We start from the raw sequence: 19,758 nt of genomic DNA, 5'->3' as shown, positions 1-19,758 counted from the left end.
ATCTCTTCAGAGATAAAAGGTGGTGCAGGCCACACCCCAGGGAAATGCCCTTTACCTTGTATCAGGGAGGTGACCTGAGTGAGGGTGGTGTTACAATTTCATCTTAATTCTCTCAATGTAAAATTACAATCACAAAATGGAGGACAACCATGCAATACTGGGAATCATGACTTAACCAAGTTGAAACACACATTTTTGGCGGAGTGTGTTAATTCAATCCATGATACCACATTTCATGACTAACCACAATACTTGGGACAGAAATCCAGTCTGGCACAAAAAAAAAGCACTGGGTGGGGGATACCAGTAAAGCGACACTTGGCTCCAGCCTGGATGACAAGCTTGCAATTTTGGAAAAGGCCGTCATCTTTTCCTCCAAACTTTCTTTTTCCTCCCTCTCCACAACTCTCTTTTCCTACTTCAGCTCCAGTCTCATTGTGTGGGGAGGCTTTTTTACAACCACGTGGAAATGCCACCTTCAGGGCAGGTAGCTGAGGGTTCTATAAAAGCCCAGTAGAACTCTAGGTCCAGGGCACTCCAGTGGCTCCCTGACACTTGTTACCTTCCTGATCCTCCTGCCTGCTGACCACCGGCATCAAGCTCAGGAAGGCACTGCTTTTCTCTGCCCTGGTGATCCTGGCTGTGACATTCCCCACACTAAACAAAAAAATAAACAAAACAAAACAAAAAAAAAAACAGTTACCTTTGAGTCAATTCCAACTCATAACAACCCCAGGTATGTCAGAGTAGAACTATGCTCCATAGGGTTTTCAATGGATAGCTAGGCCTCTATTTCTGAGATACCTCTGTGTGGACTCAAACTTCCAACCATTAGGTTAGCAGTTGAGTGCTTGTAATCTTTTGCACCACTCAGGGACCCTAAGGTAAATGGGCTGTTCAGATTTGTTTTGTAAGCCAGGACTAGAATCCTTTCATGGGGGTGTGTGTGTGCATGTATATTTCTGTGTGTATGTCTGTGTGTGTGTGTGTGTAGAGAGACCTGCAAGGAAAGCTGTAAAGTGAAATTGGGGTTAAATTTATATCTGCTTGGCCTGAAGGTTGGGATGGGTGGCTGAGCTCTGAGGTCTTGGATAGTGAGTGGCTAAACTAAGATCTGGGTTTTATGTTGGAATAGACCTCATAAAGGAAATAGGCTGGACCAGGCGGGATGGGATGGGTGACTAGAGGAATACTGAGGTTTCTCTGCAGGTCCTATTCACTATTGGGTACTTCGATTCAGGTTCAAAAGTCCTATGAAGTAGGTGTATTCACATTTTATAATGGGGTCTAGTATGTTTTTGAGTACTTTAGCAGCTAGCTAATCATTAGAAAGCACTGGGACTGGGATAGTCTGGTGAGACAACTCAGTCAGTTGGCACACCATAGAATATAAAGTTTATGTTCTACATCCTCATTCTGGGGGATTTCATCTTAAGAATAAATAAACAAGTGCTCAGGTTTGGCATGAATAAACGATCCTTTTTTTTTTTTTTTGCTTTTTTTTTTTCTTTCTCTTCTTTCTTTTCATTCTCCCTCACACACAGGTCCATACATCACATTCCCCCCATTCCAACTGACTGTCGGGTCCACGGCACCCTTACTCACCAGTCCCAACCACAGAGCAAATTTTTTTTATTTATTATTATTTTTTAAATTTTCTCTTTCTTCCTTTTTGCTCTCCCTCTGACTCAGGCCCATATGTCACCTCACCCCTCACCACTGGACCCCACCACACCTCCGCACCTGGAGATCCACCAGCCCCTCACTGTCCCAGGTCTGCCCTGCCCCTAACGCACTGCCACTTAATTTATTTATTTTTCTTTCTTTCTCTTCTTTTCTTTTATTTTCATCTCCCACCTAGGCATGTAGGACTCCTCCCCCCATTTCCCACTGGTCTCCAGGTCCAACCCACCCCCACCTGCTGGCTACCCTTTTTTCTTCAATCATTCTCTCTTTTCTTTGCTTTCCCCTCCCACTGCCTAGCTCTGCATGCTACCTCCCCTTCCCACTGGTCCCCAGTGTGCACCCACCACTAATGCATCCACAGTGTTCAGGCCCACCTCCACACCAGGCCTCCAGTGCCCCCTGTCAATTGAGCAGCTGCTCAGTGGTGGAAAATGGACACAAACCACTACCAGTCTGACCCCCTGCCTATCTGGTGAGGGGCTGGGAATGGTCCCACACTGCAGGACCAATATGAGGAGATAGGCAGCACTTGCCCAGTCCACCCTCAGCCACCTTAACAAGCCAGTGTACAGTGAAATGAGCTCACCCTACTAGCTGGTGCCCTGTCCACCTGGACAAGGTGGTAAGAACTCTCATGCCTACAGATAAGCAAGAAGCAAAACATACCTGGACCACCCACCCTGACATATCAAAACAAACAAAAAAGCAGGGCAAAACAAACCCATAATCAAAATAAAGAAAATAATATCTTAATGTCTCAGATACAGGAGACAATACAAAACATATTAAAAAAGCCAGATAAGATGGCTCCAGAAAGTAACCAAAATGTAGACTCAGATGACCTTCCAGTAGAAGTAAAGACAGTGGAGCTACCTAATAAGAAATTCAAAAGACTAATGTTTAGGGCTCTCCAACAGATTAGGAAACAGATCAAGGAAAATATAGTCAGAACCAAGGAAAAAATAGAAAAAAAAGAAAAAAAAACATGGAAAACAGCCAAAATCAAGGAAAACAAATTCAAAGTAACAGAAGAGTTTAAGCAGATAATGCAAGAACAAAACATCAAAATAAATAAACAATTAGAAATCATACAAAAACAGCAACTAGAAATCCAAAAGACAAACAACAAAATCTCAGAAATGAACAACAGAATAGAAGGTTTTAGGAGCAAATTTGAAACAATGGAAGACAGAATCAGCAAGATTGAAGACAAATCTATGGTTGACACTGAGGAAAAATCAGAGAAAAGAATGAAGAAAACCTTAGAATTACATGGAACACGTAATCGAGAGCAAAAACTTGTATGTGATTGGAATTCCAGGATGGGAAGAAAATGGAAAACACAGAGAAGATTGTTGAAGATTTGCTGGCAGAACACTTCACAAACATCATGAAAGATGAAAAGCTGACCATCCAAGAAGCCCAATGAACCCCGTATAGGATAGATCCCAAAATAAAGTCATGAAGACATATCACAATACCAAAAAAAAAACAAAAAAAAAACAAACCCAGTGCTGTCGAGTCGATTCCGACTCATAGTGACCCTATAGAACAGAGTAGAACTGCCCCACAGAGTTTCCAAGAAGCGCCTGTTGGATTCGAACTGCTGACCCTTTGGTTAGCAGCTGTAGCACTTAACCACTATGCCACCAGGGTTTCCTGTATCACTGGGCAAAACCAAAGACACAGAAAGAATCCTGAAAGCAACTTGAGAAAAACAAAAAGTCACTTATAAAGGGGAAATAATAAGATTAAACTCTGATTACTCGGCAAAAACTATAAGATAAGAAGGCAATGGAATGACATATATAAAACCTGAAGCAAACAACAAAAAAAATGCTAACCAAAGAATACTATACCCTGCAAAATTCTCTCTCCAATATGATAGAAAAATAAAAGGCATTTTCAGATAAACAAAAATTAAAAGATTTCACAAACACAAAACCAAACTTACAAGAAATATTAAAGGGAGTCCTTTGATTAGAGAACTGAAAACGTCAGACAACAACTGGCATCTAGGACACAGGGCAGAATCAGCCAGATACCAATCTAAGTAAAGAACTTTCAGTAATAAAACAAAGCTAAAAGACTTATAACAGGGGAACAGAGATGTCAATCTGTAAATGACAAAATTTCAAAATAAAAGGGAAAATTGATTCAATGACAATGGGTTTGGTTTATAGAAAATGCTGTAGGTATAGAACTTTCAAATGGAGAGGAAGTCAAAGTAATATCAAGTAATAAAAGATAGATTCAAATGTAGGAACATAAGGGTAAATTTCAAGGTAACCACAAGCAAGTTAACAAACCTACACAAGAGAATAAAAAAGAAGAAAAACATAGTCTCAGTAAACACAAAATCTACAATAACAAAAAAAGAAAAGAAACTCAGAACAGGAGAGTCAGAGGAACAAAGGAAAAGCTAGTGCCACACACAACAATATGACAGCAATAAACTCATTCCTATGGATAATCACGCTGAATGTAAATGGTTTAAATGCACCCAAAAAGAGACAGTGGTAGAATAGAAAAAAAAAAAAAAAAAACATGACCCATCAATGCACTACCCACAAGAGACATATCTCAGACACAAAGACAAGAATTTATTAAAAATCAAGCAAATGGTAACCATAAAAAGGGGAGAGTGGCAATATTAATCTCAGATAAGATAGACTTTAAGGCAAAATCAACCGTAAAAGACAAGAAAGGGCATTATGTAATGACTAAAGGGACAATCCACTAAGAAGCCATTACCTTAATAAATATCTACACACCCAAAACCAGGGTCCCAAAATACATAGAACAAACTCTAACAGCACTAAAAATGGAAACAGTTTCACAATAACTGTAGGAGAATTCAACACACAACTTTTGGTAAAGGACAGAACATCTAGAAAGAAACTCAACAAAGATATAGAGGATCTAAAGACCAAAATTGACAACTGGACCTCAAAGACATATTTAGAACACTCCACCCAACAGCAGCAAAGTATATACTCTTTTCCAATGCACATGAAACATTCTCCAGAATAGACCACGTTTTAGGCCACACAGCAACTCTCAACAAAATCCAAAACATCAAAATAATACAAAGAATTCTCTCTGATCACAACGTCATAAAAATAAAAATCAATAGCAGAATATATATTTTTTCAACAACATAAATGGTGACTATACACATGGAGCTCACCAGACGGAATACACAGGAATCAAAGTGACTACATCTGTGGAAAGAGATGTTGGAGAAGCTAATACCACCAGTCAGAACAAGCCCAGGAGCCAACTGTGGAACAGACCATCAATTGCTCATATGCCAATTCAAGTTAAAGTTGAACAAAATTAGAACAAATCCACAAAAGCCAAAGTATAACCTTGGGTATAAGCCATCTGAATTTAGAAACCATCTCAAGAATAGATTTGATGCATTGAACACTAATGATCAAAGACCAGGTGAGTTGTGGAATGACATCAAGTGCATCATACATGAAAAAAGTGAGAGGTCATTTCAAAGAGAGGAAAGAAAGAGAAGACCAAAATGGATGTCAGGAGAGACTGTGAAATTTGCTCTTGAATGTCAAGTAGCCAAAGCAAAAGGAAGAAATGATGAAGTAAAAGAGCTGAACAGCAGATTTCAAAGGGTGGCTTAAGAAGGCAAAGTAAAGTATGATGACATGCGGAAAGACCTGGAATTAGAAAACCAAAAGGGAAGAACATCTTGGCATTTCTCAAGCTGAAAGAACTGAGGAAAATATTCCAGCCTCAAGTTGTAATACTGAAGGATTTTACAGGGAAAATATTAAAGGATGTGGGAAGCATCAAAAGAAGATGGAAGGAATACACAGAGCCACTATGCCAAAAGGAATTGGTTGACATTCATCCATTTCAGGGGGTAGCATATGATTAGGAACCAACCGTACTGAAGAAAGAGGTCCAAGCTGCACTGAAAACATTGGCAAAAAACAAGGCTCCAGTAATCGGCAGAATACCAATAGAGCTATTTCAGCAAAAGGACACAGCTCTGGCTCACTTGTCTATAATAAGATATTTGGAAGATAGTTACCTGGCCAACCAACTGGAAGGGATCCATATTTATGCCTATTCCAAAGATAGGTGATCCCAACAGAATGTGGAAATTATAGAGCAATGTCGTTAATATCACACACAAGTAAAATTTTGCTGAAGATCATTCAAAATTTTGCTGCAGCAGTATATTGACAGGAAACTGCCAGAAATTCAGGCCAAATTCAGGAGAGGACATGCAACAAGGGATATCATTGCTGATGTCAGATGGATACTGGCTGAAAGCAGAGAATACCAGAAAGATGTTTACATGTGTTTTATTGACTATGCAAAGGCATTCAACTGTGTGAATGGTAAAAAAATTATGGATAACATTGCAAAGAATAGGAATTCCAGAACACTTAATTGTGCTCATGAGGAACCTGTACATAGATCAAGAGGCAGTCATTCGAACAGAACAAGGGAATACTGTGTGGTTTAAAGTCAGGAAAGGTGTGTGTCAGGGTTGTATCCTTTCAATCTGTATGTTGAGCAAATAATCCGAGAAGCTGGACTATATGGAGAAGAACAGGGCATCAGGATTGGAGGAAGACTCATTAACAACCTGTATTATGCAGATGACACAACCTAGCTTGCTGAAAGTGAGGAGGACTTGAAGCACTTAATGGTGAAAATCAAAGACCACAGCCCAGCCTTCAGTATGGATTACGCCTCAACGTAAAGAAAATAAAAATCCTCATGACTGGACCAATAAGCAACATCATGATAAAAAGAAGAGATTGAAGTTGTCAAGGATTTCATTTTACTTGGATCCACAATCAACACCCATGGAAGCAGCAACCAAGAAGTTAAAAGATGCATTGTGTTGGGCAAATCTGCTGCAAAATACCTCTTTAAAGTGTTAAAAAGCAAAGATGTCACCTTGAAGACTAAGGTGCACCTCACGGAAGCCCGTAGTGTTTTCAGTCACCTCATACGCATGCAAAAGCTGGACGATGAATAAGGAAGATGGAAGAATTGACACTTTTGAATTATGGTGTTGGCAAAGAACACTGAATATATCATGGGCTGACAGAAGAATGAGCAAGTCTGCATTGGAAGAGGCACAACCAGAATGCTCCTTAGAAGAAAGAATGGCGACACTTGGTCTCACATACTTTGGACATGTTATCAGGAGGGATCAGTTCCTGGAGAAGGACATCATGCTTTGTAAAGTAGAGTGAGTGTCTTCCAAAAAGAGGAAGACCAGGGCCCCGAACAATATGTATAGAAATTGTTAAATGGGAACCTAATTCGCTCCGTAAACTTTCACCAAAAACTCAATAAAATATTAAAATAGAAAAAAAAGAACGCCGTGAGGCTGGGATGGGAATATATGAATCACACTGAGAAAGGAAAGAAACAGGTGTTCTCCTGAAGTGTTCCAGCTTCGTTTCCAGTGTTCCAGCTGTCTTTTCTAGTTCTTCCTGAATTCAGGTTGATTTCTTAGGAGAGGGTGTTGGTTCATTTGCATTAAAATGGTTACTTTCCCCCAATCTCTCCTTTCCTGTTCTCCCTCCATTAGCACTCAGTTATCAGGTATTTTGTTTGCATTTTGTTACTGAACATGAATTTACAATAAAGTAACTAGAGAGTTAATGCTTTTGGTCTCATTGGCAGAGTGCCCATAATCTGTCAAACAAGGCAGCCAACCTGAGAAAGAAGATTCCAGTTGTATGTTCATCAGATCTACACAATTATGATACTTATAATATTTATATGATTGTTGTTGCTGTATATGGTTGAGTGATTCCGATTCATAGTGACCCAGTATGGGAGCAGATTGCCAGCTCTTTTCTCCCATGGAGCAGCTGGTGGGTTTGAATCACCGACCTTTTGATTAGCAGCTGAGCTCTTAACCACTGCTCCACAAAGCCTCCTTCTTTATATGGGTCCCAGTAAAACCCAGTGCCGTCGAGTCGATTCTGACTCATCGCAACCCTATAGGACAGAGTAGAACTGGCCCCACAGAGTTTCCAAGGAGCGCCTGGTGGGTTTGAACTGCCAACCCTTGGGTTAGCAGCTGTAGCACTTAACCACTATGCCACCAGGGTTTCCTTATATGGAGAGCAAGCCCAAAAATGTCTGGAGTGTGCAGTCTATGGAACAGACTGGGAAATAAAGTTTTACACATGGTCCATTAAATAAGAAATAGAATGAGGAGACTATTTGAGAGTCATATGTAGGGTGTTAATTTTATTTTTCCAGTTGTAACCACCGTTATTGAGCCCGTGCTTTCCATTTTTATAACATACTAAAGCAGGATTTCTCAACGTTTGCACTACTGACATTTTAATCCAGGTAATACTTTGTTGTTAGGGCTGTCCTCTGCATTACAGGGCTGTCCTGTGCAGAATCCCTGTCATTGCAGGGCTGCCAGATAAAGTACAGGATACACAGTTAAATTTGGATTCTAGATACTTATCCCAAAGCATACACTAAAATATTATTCATTGTTTACATGAAATGAAAATTTAACTAGGTGTTTTGTATTTTTATTTGCTAATCCTGGCAACCCTATTCTAGGTACCAATAATGCCCATCAATTGTGACAACTAAAAATATTTCCAGACCAAAACAAAAACCAAACCCTTTGCCATAGAGATGATTCCAACTCATAGTGACCCTGTAAGACAGAGTAAACTGCCCTATAAGGTTTCCAAGGAACAGATGGTGGGTTCGCACCGTCAACTTTTTGGTTAACAGCCGAACACTTAACCACTGCACCATGAGGGCTCATTGCCAGATGTCCTCTGGTAAGCAAAATCACCTGAGAACCGCTGTCCTAAAGGGATTATGTTCTTTGCAGGTGGGAATCCCATGGACTATTTTCTAAATGTTTTACTTTTACTCATCCATTTAAAATCTCTTTATTTGTGGCCTGAAATGTCCAGGTGAGTTTTCTAGGGTTTATCTTTCATTTCACCGATATGACAAAATTGACTCTTATTTTTTATATTTATTGTGCATTACTTTTTGTGCTTTTTATTTATTGTGAGACAGCACACTCCTCCTTTCCACCCTGTATTCCCCCTGTCCATTCAACCAGCTACTGTCCCGCTCTGCTTTCTCACCTTGCCTCCAGACAGGAGCTGCCCACATAGCCTCACGTGTCTACTTGAGCCAAGAATCTTACTCCTTACCAGTATCATTTTCTGTCTTATAGTACAGTCCAATCCATGTCTGAAGAGTTGGCTTCGGGAACAGTTCTAGTCTTGGGATAACAAAGGGTCCGGGGATCATGACCTCCAGGGTCCCTCTAATCTCAGTCAGACCATTAAGTCTGGTCTTTTTTTAGAGAATTTAAGGTCTGCATCCTACTATTCTCCTGCTCCATTAGGGATTCTCTGTTGTGTTCCCTGTCAGAGCAGTCATTGGTGATAGCTGTGCACCTTCCAGTTCCCCCAGTCACAGGCTGATGTCTCTGGTTTATGTGGCCCTTTATGTCTCTTGGACTCATCTTCACCTTGTGTCTTTGGTATTCTTCATTCTCCTTTGCTCCAGCTAGGTTGAGACCAATTGATGCATCTCAGATGGCTACTTGCTAGCCTTTAAGACCCCAGACACCACTCACCAAAGTGGAATGCAGAACGTTTTCTTAATACATTTTGTTATGCCAATTGATCTAGATGTCCCCTGAAACCATGGTCCTCAAACCCCTGTCCCTGCTACTCTGGCCTTTGAAGGATTCAGTTGTATTCAGGAAAATTCTTTGCTTTTTGTTTACTCCAGTTGTGCTGACCTCTCCTGTACAGTGTTGTCTTTCCCTTAACGTAAAAGAGTTCTATTCTACTATCTAATTAGTGAATAACCCTCTCCCTCCCTACCTACCTTCATAACCATCAAAGAATATTTTCTTCTGAGTTGAAGTTTTTCTTGAGTTCTTATAATAGTGGTTTCATAGAATATTTGTCCTCTTGCAACTGATTAATTTCACTGAGCAGCTAAAGCAAAAGGAAGAATTGATGAAGTAAAAGAACTGAAGATTTCAAAGGGCATCTCAAGAAGACAAAGTAAAGTATTATAATGACATGTGCACAGAGCTGGAGATGGAAAACCAAAAGGGAAGAACACGCTCGGCATTTCTCAAGCTGAAAGAACTGAAGAAAAAATTCAAGCCTCGAGTTGTAATAGTGAAAGATTTTATGGGGAAAATATTAAATGACGCAGGAAGCATCAAAAGAAGATGGAAGGAATACACAGAGTCATTATACCAAAAAGAATTAGTCAATGTTTAACCATTTCAAGAGGTGGCATATGATCAGGAACCGATGGTACTGAAGGAAGAAGTCCAAGCTGCTCTGAAGGCATTGGCGAAAAACAAGGCTCCAGGAATTGATGGAATATCAATTGAGATGTTTCAGCAAACAGATGCAGCGCTGGAGGTGCTCACTCTTCTATGCCGAGAAATATGGAAGACAGCTTCCTGGCCAACTGACTGGAAGAGATCCATATTTACGCCTATTCCCAAGAAAGACGATCCAACCGAATGTGGAAATTATAGAACAATATCATTAATATCACACTCAAGCAAAATTTTGCTGAAGATCATTCAAAAATGGTTGCAGCAGTATGTCGACAGGGAACTGCCAGAAATTCAGGCTGGTTTCAGAAGAGGACGTGGAACCAGGGATATCATTGCTGATGTCAGATGGATCCTGGCTGAAAGCAGAGAATACCAGAAAGATGTTTACCTGTGTTTTATTGACTATGCAAAGGCACTCAACTGTGTGGATCATAACAAATTATGGACAAGGTTGCAAAGAATGGGAATTCCAGAACACTTAATGGTGCTCATGAGGAACCTTTACATAGATTAAGAGGCAGTTGTTCGGACAGAACAAGGGGATACGGATTGGCTTAAAGTCAGGAAAGGTGTGCGTCAGGGTTGTATTCTTTCACCATACCTATTCAATCTGTATGCTGAGCAAATAATCCGAGAAGCTGGACTATATGAAGAAGAACGGGGCATCAGGATTGGAGAAATACTCTTTAACAACCTGCATAATGCAGATGACACAACCTTCCTTGCTGAAAGTGAAGAGGACTTGAAGCACTTACGAATGAAGATCAAAGACCACAGCCTTCAGTATGGATTGCACCTCAACATAAAGAAAACAAAAATCCTCACAACTGGACCAATGGGCAACATCATGATAAATGGAGAAAAGATTGAAGTTGTCAAGGATTTCATTTTACTTGGATCAACAGTCAACAGCCATGGAAGCAGCAGTCAAGAAATCAAAAGACACGTTGCATTGGGTAAATCTGCTGCAAAGGACCTCTTCAAAGTGTTGAAGAGCAAAGATGTCACCTTGAAGACTAAGGTGTGCCTGACCCAAGCCGTGGTATTTTCAGTTGCATCATATGCATGTGAAAGCTGGACAACGAATAAGGAAGACCGAAGAAGAATTGATGCCTTTGAATTGTGGTGTTGGCAAAGAATATTGAATATACCATGGACTGCCAAAAGAATGAACAGATCTGTATTGGAAGAAGTACAACCAGAATGCTCCTTAGAGGCAAGGATGGCGAGACTGTGTCTTACATATTTTGGACATGTTGTGAGGAGGGATCAGTCCTTGGAGAAGGACATCATGCTTGACAGAGTACAGGGTCAGCGGAAAAGAGGAAGACCCTCAAAGAGGTGGATTGACACAGTGGCTGCAACAATGAGCTCAAGCACAACGACAATTGTAGGGATGGGTCAGGACCGGGCAGTGCTTTGCTCTGTTGTGCATAGGGTCGCTAGGTGTTAGAACCGACTTGACGGCACCTAACAAAAACAATTTCACTGAGCATTACCTTCTAGATTCCTCCAGGTTATGTTTCATGGATTCATCATTGTTCTTAATTTTTGTGTAATATTCTACTATATGAATATACCATAATTTATTTATCCATTCATCCATTGATGGACACCTTAGTTGCTTCCATCTTTTTGCTATCATAAACAGTGCTGCATTGAACATGGGTGTGCATATATATGTTCATGTGAAGGCTCTTATTTCTCTAGGATATATTCCAAGGAGTGGAATTGCTGGATCTTATGGTAGTTTTATGGTAGTTCTATTTCTAGCTTTTTATGGAAACACCAAAACGATTTCCGGAGTAGTTGTACCATTTTATGTTCCCACCAGCAGTGTGTAAGTGTTCCAATCTCTCCACAGCCTCTCCAACATTTATTATTTTGTGTTTTTTTGGATTAATGCCAGCCTTTGTTGGAGTGGAATGGTGTTTCATTGTAGTTCTGATTTGCAATTCTGTAATGGATAACGATCGTGAGCATTTCCTCGTGTATTTGTTAGCTGCCTGAATGTCTTCTTTGGTGAAGTGCCTGGTCATAACATTTGTCCATTTTCTAATTGGGTTGTCTTTTTGTTGTTGAGTTATGTAGTATCATGTAGATTTTAGAGATCGGATACTGATAGGAATTGTCATAGCCAAAAACTTTTTCCCAGTCTGTAGGTAATCTTTTCACTCTTTTGGTGAAGTCTTTGGATGAGCATAGGTGTTTGATTTTTAGGAGCTCCCAGCTATCTAGTTTCTCTTCTGGTGTTTGCATTGTTAGTAATGTTTTGTATACTGCTTATGCATGTACTAAGGCTCCTCGAATTGTCCTTATTTTTTCTTCCATGATCTTTATCATTTTAGATTTTGTATTTAGGTCCTTGATCCATTTTGAGTTCGTTTTTGTGCATGGTGTGAGGTATGGGAGTTGCTTCATTTTTTTGCAGATTGATATCCAGTTATGCCAGTACCATTTGTTAAAGAGACTGTCTTTTCCCCATTTAACAGATTTTGGGCCTTTGTCAAATATCAGCTGTTCACATGTGGATGGATTTATGTCCGGATTCTCAATTCTGTTCCATTGGTCTATGTATCTGTTGTGGTACTAGTACCAGGCTGTTTTGACTACAGTGTTGGTATAATAGGTTCTAAAATCAGGTAATGTGAGGCCTCCCACTTTGTTCTTCTTTTTCAGTAATGATTTACGTATCTGGCACCTTTTTCGGTTCCATAAGAGGTTGGTGATTTGTTTCCCCATCTTATTAAAAAATGTCATTAGTATTTGGATCTGGATTGTATTGTATCTATAGATTGCTTTGGGTAGAATAAACATTTTTACAATGTTGAGTCTTCATATCCATGCTTTTCCACTTATGGAGGTCTCTTGGTTTCTTACTATAGCGTCTCGTAGTTTTCTTTGTATAGGTCTTTTAAGTCTCTGGTTAGATTTATTCCTGAGTATTTTATCTTCATGGGGGTTGTTGTAAATGGTATTGATTAGGTGATTTCCTCTTTGATGTTCTCTTTGTTGGTATAGAGGAATCCAACTGATTTATGTAGGTTTATCTGTATCCTGATCTGTTGAACTGTTCTATTAGTTTCAGCAGTCTGCTTGAGGATTCTTTAGGATTTTCTGTGTAAAAGATATGTCATCTGGAAATAGAGATACTTTTACTTCTTCTTTGCTAATTTAGATGCCCTTTATTTCTTTATCTAGCCTAATTGCTCTGGCTAGGACCTCCAGCACAACGCTGAATAAGAGTGGTGATAAAGGGCATCCTTGTCTGGTTCCTGTTCTCAAGGGGAATGATTTCACACTCTCCATTTAGAATGATATTGGCTGTTGGCTTTGTATAAATACCCTTTATTATGCTGAGGAATTTTCCTTCTATTCCTATTTTGCTGAGAGTTTTTATCATGAATGGGTTTTGGACTTTGTCAAATGCCTTTTCTGCATCAATTGAAAAGATTATGTGGTTCTTGACTTTTGTTTTATTTATATGGTGGATTACATTAATTGTTTTTCTAATGTTGAACCATCCCTGCATACCTGATATAAATCCCACTTGGTCGTGGTGAATTATCTTTGGATATGTTGTTGAATTCCATTGACTTGAATTTTGTTGAGAATTTTTGCGTATAAGTTCATGAGGGATATAGGTTTGTAGTTTTCTTTTTTTGTGCGCTCTCTACCTGGCTTTGGTATCGGGGAAATGCTTGCTTCATAGAATGAGTCTGGGAGCATTCCGTACTTTTCTATGCTCTGAAATACCTTTAGTAGTAGTGGTGTTAACTCCTCTCTGGAAGTTTGGTAGAATTCTCCAGTGAAGCCATCAGGGCCAGGAATTTTTTTTTGCTGGAAATTTTTTAATTACCTTTTCAATCTCTTCTTTTGTTATGGCTTTATTTAGTTGTTCTACCTCTGTTTGTGTTAGTTTAGGTAGGTAGTGTGTTTCTAGAAATTTGTCCATTTCTTCCAGGTTTTCAAATTTGTTCCAGTATAATTTTTCTTAGTAATCTGATTCTTTTAATTTCAGTTGGTTCTGTTGTGATATTGTCCATCACATTTCTTACTCCTTGTGTTGCTCAGTCTGATTTCTTAACATTGCCTTTGATGTTCAGGGCTCCTAGCTTGTCATATGTATAATCGATTCACTTACTTTTTCAGATCTTTGTTGTAAGAGGGGCCAATGGAAATGTTTGACTAGTCTGCCATCTTGGCCCCACCTCCTCTTTAAATTTCTTTCTGTAATATTAAAAATTGTTAACTTTATCGCTGAATATTATATTTCCTTGAAATAATTCTCTTTCCTTTCTTAGAGAAATATTACCACAATTGTTCTTCAAAAACCTTCCCAAACATTCCATTTTTAATATTTTCCTGCCCCGTGCTATTTTATATTTTTCTCTGTCCTGCTTTTTTACATGCTGCCTAATTATATTTTTATAAAATGGGCACCATTCTTGTTGAATTTAAATTCTTTAATCTGACTAGTCTGTGATTTATTTCTTTGAGATGTTCATTTTTCTTTGTTTCTTATTATAATGACTTTCATCAAAGGAGATTCTATATTCTCCTGCTACCATCTTGTGGAACCCCACTCAATTTCTAATATATGCCCTTGCCTAGGGCCGCTATGAGTTGGAATCAACTTGATGCAATGGGCTTGGTATTTTTTTTGGTTTGTCCTTCTACAGATAACCTGTCAGTTGTCATCAAGTTGATTTCAACTCATGGTGACCCCATGGGTGTGAGAGTAGAACAATTCTCCATAGGATTTTCATTGACTGATTTTTCAGAAGTAACACACCAGGCCTTTCTTCTGAGGTCCCCTGGTTGGATTCCAACAAAAAGCACCTGCCAAGCACATTAACTATTTGTACTACAGGGACTCCCCTGTAGATAACAGGCTGAGTAAAATTTAATTTTCATTCCAGAGATTCAGATTCTAGAGTCCAGATCTGCTGGTTGTAACATTTTTTATGATTGTGTTTGCTTAATGCTTTTTACTGAAAACATTTATAGAACAGGGCTTATATTTGAAATAACTCTTAATGACAGGTCAATTTCAATTGACTTTATTTTCACTTTTTCAAATGAAGTTTTTATTAAACTGTAGGACATATTTAGTTTTTTTCATTTGGGTTCTCCATCCTAGTTTTAAATGGTTAGTTGAATTCTCATTTTTAGGAATTAAACCTGTGTGTGTTTGTGCATATAAATCTGTTTATACACTCACATTGATATCCATACATAAATACAATTCCAAATCTGTCTGATTTCTATTCTTATATGTTTATCCAACAGATTAATAAAATAAAAAATGACATAATCTGTCTTTTACAGTGCCTAATTTTTTTAATGTAAAACACAATATCAATATATTATAATTTTGCTATTAAATGCATAATCTCCATATATAATGTAGAGAAGATACAAATCTTTTTCTTTTAACTTTAACCAGGCAAGTATTTTCGGAAATGCCTAAAAACAAGCATATCAGAGATTATAATGAGAGAAAAAAAGATAGATGAAAATAACATATTTGGAGCCCTCCTTCGTTCCTTCCTTTTTTTTTTTATTTTCCTTAGAACATCACCACTCAGATCAGGTATGCTTATGTAAATGAGGGTTTCCCTCCTCTCAGGCACACTTCAGCTTTCTCAGGACACAGAGAGAAGCCTGTTTCAGTTGGCTGTTCCAAAATATCAGTACAAATGCATGGCCAGAGGGATAGAAAAATTAGTACAGTAGCAAATACTTTTGCCATCTTATTGTCTAAAATAGAATAGGTTGACACTAGCAAAAGATGGCTCAAATAGTATGCAACAAAGAGGAGTAGGAATGAAATCATAGCTTTCATAGCTCTTACATGGACCTCTGTATGAGGATCCCTAGAACATGTGCCCTGGAGCTTCCTCTGTTGGGTATGGCTCCATATGGACAGGGTTAAATAGATGAAGGAGGTCAGTGATACTACAAAAAAAAAAAAAAATTAAAGAGGGTGAAAACATCATGTTCAAGAGAATCTGAAAAGTTAAGAAATCATATATATTCATTATAAAGTTAAATGTCAAATTTCTTTTCATTTTTTAACTGGTTGTCCCTCAGGTTATTAATTAATGTTCCTTCAAAAGGAGAAACATGCAGAAAAAGAAAATTGTCCCCAGAGCTATCATGAAAATCACCCTGTGAATTCTCCATTTCATCCACAGAATGAGAGAAGTTGGCTATCCCGAGGAAATAAAAGACACTAAGGCAAGTGGTACAAATAGTGCAGAAACAGTTGATTTCTGTCCAGAGGAAGTTAAAAGGTACCACCAGAGTCTTACAGTAAAATATTTTCTCATAAACCACATTGAAGCTAATAGTTAAAATTGTCACCAGAGAAGACATATCTTGGAAATGGCCAAATAGGTAAGAATAATATCAGTTAGGGGCACTTTGTGGTTCCTGATCCATCAGTGCTGCTAACCAGTGCAATGAATTCATTTCTTAAAATCCCCAATATGAAACCTATAACAGAAATGATCAGAAATAGACTCTCGCTATGCTTGACATGTCTGTTAATAGTTGATCTCTGCCTTCAATACAACACTGACTGATTGTTTATAGCTGCAATTTTACAGATTTCTCTGTACAAAGCTATAATGTTCAATGGGTATCTTCTTTCTGTTTTATGGATGACAAAGGCTGGAAAGACTAAAATCTTACTCCCAAAAAAGATCTTTAGTTAAATTGTAAAAATTACACCTATTTTTCTTTTTGGGGGGAGATAGGAGGTTTATCATTGCCAAATACTCTATTTCTCAGCTCTGTTGAAGATGATTTTAGCCCTAGTCATTTCAATCACCTCCAGATTAACCGTTTGCACCACTCAACAGGCCCCTCCAGTAAACATAGATCATACAAACCTGTTGCCCTCGAGTTGATTCAGGCTCATAGCAACCCTACAGGACAAAGTAGAGCTGCCCCACAGGGTTTCCAAGGAGCACCTGGCGGATTTGAACTGCCCACCTTTTGGTAAGCAGACCTATCACTTAACCACTACACCACCAGGGTTAAAAAACATATTAGGTCTCCTTTATTGTGGGATCTCAATGCACATAGAATTAAAAAAAAACACTACTGTTGAGTTGATTATGACTCATAGCGACCCCGTAGTGGGTTTCCAAGGATGTAAATCTCTACAGAAGCAGGCTGCCACATCTTTCTCCCTTCCAGTGGTTTCCAACCCTTGGGCCTTTCAGCTAGCAGTTGATCTCTTTCACCACTGCGCCACCAGGGCTCCTAACAATAGGAAATTACAATTCCCCTCTGGTTCGTGATTTAGGGCTGAAGGGCCATTACCAGCCAAAAGGTTGGAGGTCCAAATATTAACATCTGAGTATGTTGTGGTACAAATTTTTAAACCGCAATGGAATCTATAAATGATTTTCCAAAATAAGTTTCAAATTCTTGGTAATGTATAAATGCAATATACTTAGGTGAGACATTGTTCTAGATTTACATTTGAAAAATTTACAATGACCATCTCAGTGGAAAAACTTGAGGAAGTATACATATCTTTCAAGAACTCCTCCTTTTTTTTTTTTTTAGCCTAGAACCTACAAGATTACTTCTGAATAGTCTACGGAACTATGAGTGTCTCATCTGTCAGCGCCACCTCTGCAGCCACAGCAACAAAGGGAAGCCTGCCTTAGTTTAGAGTTTCCCAGAATCAGGATAAATGAGTGGCTTGATGGATAGACAGTTCCAATTGCTTGGCCAAACATCAGGTACAGTTTGTTTTGAAGTGTATGAGACAAAGACGCTATGAGAAGGGCCAGGAAAAAAGTACTGTAGAGTAGGAGGAATGAGATCACAGTTTTCAAGGCATTTATGTGGGCCTTGGTCCTTGAATCTCTGGGCCTTTTGGAATGGAGTTGCATCCTGTTGAGATGTTTCCACAGGGAGAAGATTAACAGCAGAAAAGAGACCAGGGCCACAGTAAATGGTATTAGTGTAAACATAGTCACTGTGAGTATGGTCGGCCCTGAAAATGTTGCAGAGTCTCTTGTTCTGGAATTCCAAGTTGTGTTTCCTTCATATACATGCATCCAGTCATTAATGTATACATTTATGTGTATCAGATTTAAGAACAAGAAGACTAAACTTCCTAGCAATATCATCAGAATCAATTTTTTAACTCTCCATTTTAGGTAGAGAAAAAAAGGGCTCGAGAAGTTGGCAATCCTGAGCAAATAAAAAATGCTAAGGATTGTAGCAAGCCAGATGCTGAAATGATTGGTAATTATCCAGGCAAATGCAATCATTCTTAGTCCTGGTCCACGCATAAGTAAGGCAGAATAATACAGAGATCCAAACCAATTTACTAATATTTCCCAGAGCAGACCAATTCTGGAGAGTGCCAAGCCAGTGAGGATTTGATCAACTAAGGAGAGCTTTCTTCTATTGGTCCAGTCAATGCAGTTTGTCAGTACTATGAATCCGTTGCCCAAACTCCCAATTATGAAACCTGCAACTATGATGATGGTGAGAGCGATCTGCACTGCACTTTCCATGTCAGAACAGAGGAAGCTCGAAGTCTAATATCGCTGCTGGTGATCAAAAATGCTGCTTATATCCTTGAATGTACAGTTAAGTTCTTCTTTTTCCTTCTCTTCCTTCGCCTTCTCCTCTCCTCAATTTTTAAGGGTGGAGCCAATGTTAGGTCAGAAATCTCCAAGTTTTGCTAATCAATGGACACATAGGTGTTTGAATGATATCTTTGTTTTACTCCAGTCATTCTGCTGAGCTCCAGTTAAGATATGTATGCTCTCAACACAGGCCGAAATATTTCATAGACGACAATGAAACAAAAGCTGAACTCAAATTTGCTAACATGCAAATAAAGACGTATTGTATTCTCTTTCGTTGTTTTGTGCTTTCACTTCATCTAAGCTGTACAAAATTTGTTTCTACCAGCTTGAAGTCTGAAGCACAAAGTTTTAAAAAACCTAATAAATAGAACATGTAGCAAATATCTAAGTGGAGCTTTTGTGTTTAGTATCATTACCACTCAGGATTTATAAAACACTCAAAGGCAGGCCCCTACTATCTTACAAAACAGTCCCCCATTTCCTGTGGCTCTAGAGCCAGATTTAGGCAATGCAGAGAAAGAAAAGAAGCTTGTCTACACTGCATGAATCTTTTTCATTTCATGCCCTTCACCACTCAGTAGTGTTCACACACCCTACCCCCCACTGAGCACCAAATACATTCAGATTTTGTCCTACTTCTCCTCACATTTCTCTTCTAAAACTTAAAAGTGAGCAAAAGACTTTTTTTTTTTTTCTTTTCTTTAATCAGCAGCACATGGGCACCTCTGACACTCAGCACAGGGCTGGCCATGCTTACACAGAACAATCTATAACCTACTGTGATAGTTAAGGTTGTGTGTCAACTTGGCTGGGTCATGGTTCTCAGTGGTTTGGCAGTTTATGATGTGGTTTGGCAGTCGTATGGTGATGTGATCACTTCTTTACTGAGATTTGATATAACATGATCACCTCCATGATGGGATCTCCTTTGAGCAGTCAATCAGTTGCAAGGAAATTTCCTTGAGGGTGTGGACAGCATCCAAAATAGGTGGGTGTCATGGATTGAATTGTGTCCCCCCAAAAATGTGTGTATCAACTTGGTTAAGCCATGATTCCCAGTATTGTGCGGTTGTCCTCCAT

The 19,758-nt window shown here is 39.0% G+C and overlaps 1 protein-coding gene across 1 annotated transcript; it reads right to left on the bottom strand.

The window, feature by feature from the left end:
• Positions 1 to 17,685: 17,685 nt before the first annotated feature.
• LOC111751958 (taste receptor type 2 member 13-like) lies at positions 17,686 to 19,426 on the bottom strand. Its single transcript, XM_023554091.2, has one exon. It carries the CDS (start codon positions 18,598 to 18,600, stop codon positions 17,686 to 17,688), a length of 915 nt encoding a protein of 304 aa, XP_023409859.1. The 5' UTR covers positions 18,601 to 19,426.
• Between the last annotated feature and the right edge of the window lie 332 nt (positions 19,427 to 19,758).

This window comes from Loxodonta africana, chromosome 4, assembly GCF_030014295.1.
Source record: "Loxodonta africana isolate mLoxAfr1 chromosome 4, mLoxAfr1.hap2, whole genome shotgun sequence".
Lineage (NCBI taxonomy): Eukaryota > Metazoa > Chordata > Mammalia > Proboscidea > Elephantidae > Loxodonta > Loxodonta africana.
Note: the sequence above shows the minus strand (reverse complement) of the source record. Positions and strands in the feature narration are given on the sequence as shown.

Excerpts from the sequence above, each read along its gene's own strand:
- LOC111751958 (XM_023554091.2), bottom strand. The coding sequence starts at position 18,600 with ATGGAAAGTGCAGTGCAGATCGCTCTCACCATCATCATAGTTGCAGGT.